At 35.5% G+C, this 7,946-nt stretch overlaps 1 protein-coding gene across 1 annotated transcript; it reads right to left on the reverse strand.

Annotated features, from left to right (window-relative positions):
- Positions 1-712: 712 nt before the first annotated feature.
- On the reverse strand, positions 713-7,636 carry LOC145671999 (histone-lysine N-methyltransferase SETMAR-like). Its single transcript, XM_081741181.1, has 2 exons — positions 7,102-7,636; positions 713-744 (listed from the first exon to the last, which is right to left on the reverse strand). The coding sequence occupies exons 1-2, from the start codon at positions 7,634-7,636 to the stop codon at positions 713-715; spliced, it is 567 nt and encodes a 188-aa protein (XP_081597307.1).
- Positions 7,637-7,946: the final 310 nt, after the last annotated feature.

A 7,946-nucleotide genomic window follows, 5' to 3' on the forward strand; every position in this document is an offset into this window, starting at 1 on the left:
AAGTTAAAAAATTAACAAGAAACAAAAAAAATAAATGGAGACTGGATAGGATCCCTCTAAATACACCCTATTATCTGGGAACAAACAAACAGACACGCACAAAAAAACAATTTTCGTCTTAAATGTCGATGGTGATTTCCCCGTTGGAATAGTGAACGATTTAAAAACCCAAACCCAATGTTACGAAAAGAAGAAAGCAGGATTGCTCCGTTACCTGTTCCAAACGGGATTTTCCCTAATCATCCTCTGCATGACACTTGTTTTCATACTATAATGTACATTTGAGTCTCATTGTAGTATGATTATTAACTTCCATAATCGAAATAACAAAACAGAAACGAGATTTTACTTATTTTCACTTTAAATTAATTTATTTCGGAATTCGATTTAAATCAACGATTTTTATTTAAAAAATCAAGTGATTTAAATCTTGATTTAAATCGCGATTTAAATCAGACTGATTTAAATCAATCCACCCTGCCTCTGATTAACTTGAAGTCGAAATTTAAGGTGTGAAACTGATAGGTAATAAAAAGGAAAACGTGTTCCTAACTTTACCTAAAAAGATTTACTTTAGAAAATAGAATAGAATGGATTGTTAATTCTATAAACGTAGATGCAGATGAATGATACAGACTTAAATCTATTGTAGTCTTTAGTTCAGAACAATCATTAAACACAAAATTTATCAGTAATTACTTCAATATTATCACTAAATATCCTGTTCTTCTGACTTCTTTTCTCCTGCAACATATGTAAATACTTCATTTAATTACACACTGTGACCATTGAAAAAATTCTTTCTTATCTTTTTTTTTTTCTTTGATTCGTTACACTAATCGTGTAATTATATTACTACAGACATAAATCCAAACAACGTATCAAAGTTCAAACAGTATCAAATTAATTTGTGTCAAATTCTTTAAAATGGTTTAAATAGTTATAGTTCATACTGTATCAAAATTGCACGGACATGGGTGCGTGATATGTTTAAGCTCTTGAACTGTTATAGATCGAGGTAATAGTATACATGAGAACACCCTGTCTTCCGTGCACGAGGATACTTCATATTATATATTTATACGTTACCAAATTAAATCACTGCGTTGTCTTCATTATATGTTCTTAACATTCTATTTTTACTTTCGAGAATAAATTTTGTTGATTTCGATTCGAAAAATGTTAAATATTTTTAAATTTATATCATGATGCAGACCAAAATCCTTGTTGCATATAATGTAATGCGCTATAGCATATAAAGTACAAGGGCAATAGGTACGTTCTTTTTTATTTTCGTGAGGTGAGGTGAGGTGATTTTGAGTTTAACGTCCCTTTCAGCAGCGAGGCTATATGAGACGTGGACCTACTGATTAACGTGGAATCCGAACCACATGAGCTCCCGCCGGGAATCGAATTTTTTTATTTTCGTATCAGTGGATAAGTAAATGAAAGCGGATTTGTTACCCCCTTTCTAAGTTCGTAGATACTCAATGAATAATCCCTAAAAGTATGAGCGTCCAGCTTCTTCTGGAACTCAGACGGTCTTACGTATACTATATCCTAGATCGATTTTGATACTAGCGTTTATTGTATTTTATTTAAACTACATAATATGAAAAATCGTATCAAAACAAAAAGTCTAAATTAAATTTATTTAAAGGTATAAAAAATGTATTAAAGGTTAATATAAAACTCCGCTACTTAGCTTTCCGCCATATTTCCACCATTTCCCATCTCTCCTTTACCTTATCCTTTATACCATTTTAGAGGTATTTTTGTTGGTATAGATTAAGTTGTCTCGGTTATCTACATCCTGAAGATTGTCCAGAGTTATATACCAAAAAATTCTTTATTTTTTTCGTTCCTGAGGGGCTTGACCAGGTATTATATCTATGTATTATGTTATGTCCATAGTGAATATTAAATTGAATTTAATTAGCTTAACCAGTACTGTTATAGCTACAAGCTTGTAAATCCCGAAGATCTGTGGTTTAAGAGAACATTATTATAGATCGACACAGCGCACGGACGTCCATGAAACATCCGAGATTGAGCCGTAATGGGCAACAGGACATCCCGGAATCATCCGAATTTGCTCCCGGGATATTCATAGGATCTCCGCGAGATATTCAGATGTCTACTAATATCCCGGAAAACGGGATATTCAACGGGACTTCAAAGAGATGTCCCCTGGTAAATCGTGGGATAATATGGTCCTAGGTATGTTTGGCGTGGGATCTCCCTGAGATCTCCTGTTCCATCAGGGACGTTCCGTGGACATCATACGTGAAAGTCCTTTAGAACGTCTCATGCAAGACGTCGATGGGATCTCTACTCATTGTCCCGATGATCCCGGCAACTATATAGGGTAATTGGGATCAAAATGAGATGTCCTAGTGATATCGTGTGCTATGTGGGGATTTCATTCTCTTTTTTTAAAAAAAACAAATGTATACCTGTAAATTGTAAAAATTGATTAGTTCTTTGTGGTTGCTTTCCAGTTGTACAACCCAAGAAGATTATATGGTTCAGTCATTTGTCACATGAACAACGACTCGTAAAATTTCCCTTTAGTTGATGTAGTTTTATTGGTGCTAAAGCGTTATTACATATTAGAAGTTATATTTTGTGTTTTCCATTTCAAAATCCTTTGTTTGTAATTTTCCATTATTAGACTCATAATTGTGGAAAAGTAACTTGATAGAATAAGATCTGTCTTCTTCACATGCAAATTTCACAGCTATATCGGCGATGCAATTATTTTTAATGTCTACATGTCCTTTCGTGTTTAAAACCCATATGGTAAAATGTTTCTCCGACAGTTTCTGAAATAAGAATTCAATATTGAGGATGACCCATAAGGTTTATTTCTTCCAATGAGTGTTTGCCAATGCCATTAGAAAACTAAATGCGTTAGTACAGATACATGCTGGTCTTAATGGTTTTTAATGTAAATTGAAGCTTGTCCAATGGCGAACGATTCCCTTTCAAATATTGATGTGCATAGATGTAGTATGTACTTCATAGTAAGTTCACTTGAGGGTATAAGTACTTCTGCCCAATATTTTTCTCATGTGTTTTGAAAGCATCTGTATAGATTAGAACATTACCTTGAGGAAGTTTTTGGATAAATGAATTCCAAATTAATGTATAAATGTTATTTCTTAAATACTCATTGTCTGCCTTAAAGTAGTGCGGTATTATAGAACTGAAGTATTATTGATATAGTAATTCCAAATTAAACATGATAGTAGCGGAACTTTGTGTATACAGACTAAAATATTTGTAGACTTCAATAAATATTTACTACCCATAGTAATTTGTTTCTAAAGGGTGTTTTCCTCTTATTGTTTAGTTTAATTACATTGCAATATTCTTTTTAATGATTTCCGAATTTATCATTAACCTCACTTGAGTTTCTATATCTTTAGGTGTAAACCCAGGTCTTAGCTATCTGTATCATTGGGTTTTATCAAAATAATTGTTTTGTATATATTGTAATTTTGATATAAAAATTTTTGAAAATGATAGTCGATGATGAAAAATGGTGAATGAATATCTGTTTTCCTGTTCTTTCCTAACACTAATTAAGAATTTATGGGCCTTATGCAGAGTCATTCTGACTCATGATTGGTTCCATACTAAAGAGTTCGACCAACATATGTTTCCTGCAGTAGTCAGACCTTTAGTATTACGCTAATCATATGTCAAAATTACTCTGCATAAGGCATTATATCTTTAAGCAGATGTAAGTCTTAGTTGCCTATATCACTAAATTACGCTCTTATTAAATATTCTCTGTATTCAAGGGCGCCCATGTTGTGGTTTCCAAGGGGGGCAAGTATAAGCGACGTTTCAAATATAGTTTCAAATTTTGCTGTAACTAATGTAAAAATTCTATTGGGTTTTCAATATTCCCAAGTACAATTTCCTCTTAGGGGGGGGCAAGCGCCCCACCTTGCCCCCCTGATGGGCACCCTTGTCTGTATTGCAATAAATTCAATGTAAAATTTGATAAAAATGATTGTTGATAATGAAAGATGGCGGATGACTCTCGGTCCTCTCGTCCTCATGTTGAAAATAATTTAAGAATTTAAAAAAACAAGGCTTAACAAATAAAGGGGCAGGAATCTCCATATTTTCACCACTTCAACATAGGATGCAATATTTTCTGGATAATCTATAACCGGACTTCGTCAATGACTCTTGCGCAATTATGGTCGGATAAAAAAAATCAATATATAGGGAACTCTGAATAAATTGCTGTATTAGTTCTTACCCTCTTTCTTTAACTATATTGGAAGTTTCGCACATAACGACACTTAGTACGTAATGTGATATTGAAAATCGTATTATACCTAATAACATACAGATAAAGTCGAGATGCTTGACTTATGTGCGGAGTGTGTAATTCTTGCAAAGTCAGCATTAAGGACATTTTGGTGGAGTAACAAGATGGAGTAATATAATATTTATAGAGAAATACACAATCTGTGTTCTAGGAATTAAACAACCCACTCGAGAAAGTAATACTCCCTGATGTACGTATTTTTCGCACGCTATCCTAACCAGCTGTTTTAAGTTAGTCACCAAATTTATATCATGGGGTCAAGGTGGAACAAAATGAGCCCTGCAGGGCCTCTAACCCATTCCTACTACTACTACCTATCTGCACAAAAGTAATTAATTCACTGTTCTGAGTATTATTTTCATCTTATTTTAATAAAAGAAAGTGTTATGAAAATAAAAGAAAAAAACTTTCCTTGGGTCGGGTTTGAACTCATACCAAAAGCAATTTCTATTGCTAGCATGTTGCACTAGTACGCTCGCCCGCGAGGACCAACAGCAGCAAGTGTTTGATTTCTGTTATATGTATGCTACGTGACAAGACATGGATAACGCCAACCAATCAGAACCGTGTACTTAGTTCTCACTTCCGGTAGTATTACTCTCTCGAGCTAGTCCTCGAATTAATATCTTGACTCATTACATGTAGGTATTTACATAATCACTTTCTCTCTGAATTCCTTAGTTGTGTCAAATATATTTTCCAATTCTGTTGAAGACCGCACAAATTCTCCATATTGGAGAATGTTGATTGGAATTGGTTCCTTCTTACAACTGCAATAATAATAATAATAATAATAATAATAATAATAATAATAATAATAATAATAATAATAATAATAATAATTTAATTTAATTTAATTTAATTTGTCTTCAGTGAGAGTACGTTAATTTGGCTTAAGTTTAGAGTTACCGCTCCAGTTTCGAACCTACAATAAAGCAATTAAGACATTGGTAAGACTTCAGTCAGACTAGAACAATGATTAGACCCGGTTCTCATACAAGCTTCAATTATCCGTGGTTCTCATAAAAATTTAATAGATTATCTACGTTATTCTTATATAATTTTATAAAACGCAATGCGGAAATATCTTATTTAACGCACCGATTCGTCGTCCTATACGACTACCATGCTGCTGAATGACAGAAACCGTCCGCGTGTTGCAAATAGTACGACTTCTACAGAACTTTTCTCATATTAAACACATATTTACTGCCAAACTTGCACATCTAAACGTCACATAAGAACCCCAGGTCATTATTTCTTACCTCATTTCTTCTGTAAAGTTTCCTAATTTTCATAAAAAGCGGAGGGGCAACTCTAAACTTAACCCGTCAATTTTATTAATGAGTATTGTGCAATCAAGTTCGTTGTGTAAGAATTTATGAATAAATGAAACTTATAAAAAAAGTAGTTGACTATACTGTGCGTTTTTAAAGATAACATTTTATAGTTAGCTAATAGTTCAGCTGATGGATTACAACCTGAAACTGACAATGGAAATTCAAATCTTGTATCGGTCACCATCACCATCAGTGTCTATAGAAGAAACCTTTCAATTTCCACGTCTAGCAAGTGGTTAAGATTTTCCCCCACCCTTCGAACCTTTCAAAGCTCAATTAGACTTACAATTAGAATTTTCCACAACAGCCTCTGAAAGGTCGTGCTAACTTGGTTTCTTCCATGGCTGCACCCCGATCCAAACAAAATTAACGTCATTTTCTATTTTTACTGTATGGACATCTTGAAAAACATTTTTTTTTTAATCTTACTAAAATCATGGAAGACGCTTTCTCTACTGTAGAATTTTGCAGCTCGAAGAAAGCTAAAGAGAAATTAAGTATATATATATAATTTCGTAAGTGTATGTATATAAATTTGGTAAGTGTATCACGAAACTTCAGAATGCCATAAACTGGCTGTACTGCGCTACACCCAGAGAAAAATTCCAATAGAAAACCAACTGACAGACAAATTTTAGATGATCAAGTCAAAGCCAGGAAATTCCTGGAAAAAATGTAATCTCAAGTATACTTTATCTTGCAAGACAAGGACTCACATTTAGAGGAAATGACTCCCGGTTCAGGAATTTATTTCAGTTGATGAGCCTTTGCTCTGAAGATTTTTCACAATTGAAAAGCCGGAGAAAGGAAACATGAAGATATGTAATTTCATGGATGTTAAAATCCAGAATGAAATCTCGAAACCATGGGCCAAGAAATTGCTTTTCATATATGTAACAAAATCAAATCTCAAAACTCTTCTCTGTACTCTATCGTGTCTGATGGTTCCCGTGATGTGAATGGCGAAGAACAATTAGGTTATTTGTGCCAGGTAAGTTGATGAAGATCTCTGTTCTCATGAAAGTTTTCTTGTGCTCTACAGTATATCAAAAAATAGTGGTGAGTTTATAGCTTCAGTTATTCTGGATGAGATGGTGAGACTCCAGCTTTCCATTGCTCAACTCAGTGGACAAGTTTATGATGGCTCTGGAATTAGTGTTCCATCTATTGTTTGGGGCGTTCAGAAATGATTGGCACTACAATTAATTTGTTTTCACAGCAACCATTTATTGAACAAACGATTACAGTTTATTTTAGAGGTTTTCCCCGGCAAGCTCTATGCGCCTTTGCCACCGTTCTGGAAGCTTCCTTATTTGTGTAGCAAACCATTCTTTGGGGTATCTCTCTGCCACTGGCGGACAAATGCATGGAGTTCATCATTTGTGTTGAACTTTTTTTTTTTTTTTTTACCTCTCATGCCCTCTTTCATTGTGTCGAATAAAGCATAGTCGCTAGGAGCCAGATCAGGCAAATATGGAGGATGCGGCAGTACACTAAACCCTAGTTCATGCACTGTAGCAAATGTCTCGCGACTGACATGTGGCCGTGCATTGTCGTGTTGGAGAAGAACGCCACGGCCCCATTGTCGGCGTTGTTGGATGCGTCGGCGGAGTCTATGCAGTGACCTGCAGTAGCTCTCATTGACGATGGACGTATTGGGAGGGAGCCATTCCTCCAGCAGTATCCCTTCCTGATCCCAGAAAACGGTCGCCATTTGTTTCCGCACGAATAGTCCCATCCGTGCCACCTTGGGACAAGGGCTTCCAGTATGCCTCCATTCCATGGACTGGCGTTTCTTTTCTGGAGTCTCGTAGAGGAACCAAGTTTCGTCGATGGTAACCAGACGCTCAAAGAACTCGGTCGGATTTTCACTGTACTGTCGCATCAACTGCTGGCAAATCTCCACACGCTTTTGTTTCTGTGCAACGGTGAGGTCATGAGGCATCCATTGTGCACACACCTTGTGCAGCTTCAAATCCTCATGAATGATAGTGTATAGATGTTTCTTTCTCTAATTCATCAAACGTGATTCTCCTGTGCTCCATTATCAAATCATTCACTCACGCGGCATTGCTTGGTCTGCGTGCAGTTGCAGGACGCCCAGTGCTTTTGTTTTTTGCAGCACTGGTTTTGCCTTCTTTGAATTTGGATACCCAACGAAACACGGATCTGCGACTTGGTGCTGTGTCCCCACATACGGCTAATAATCTGTTGTGGATGTCTGAAGTATTCACTCCTTCCCTGCTGTCTTTTCG

Source organism: Thermobia domestica, chromosome 15 (genome assembly GCF_964235325.1).
Source record: "Thermobia domestica chromosome 15, izTheDome1.hap1.1, whole genome shotgun sequence".
NCBI lineage: Eukaryota > Metazoa > Arthropoda > Insecta > Zygentoma > Lepismatidae > Thermobia > Thermobia domestica.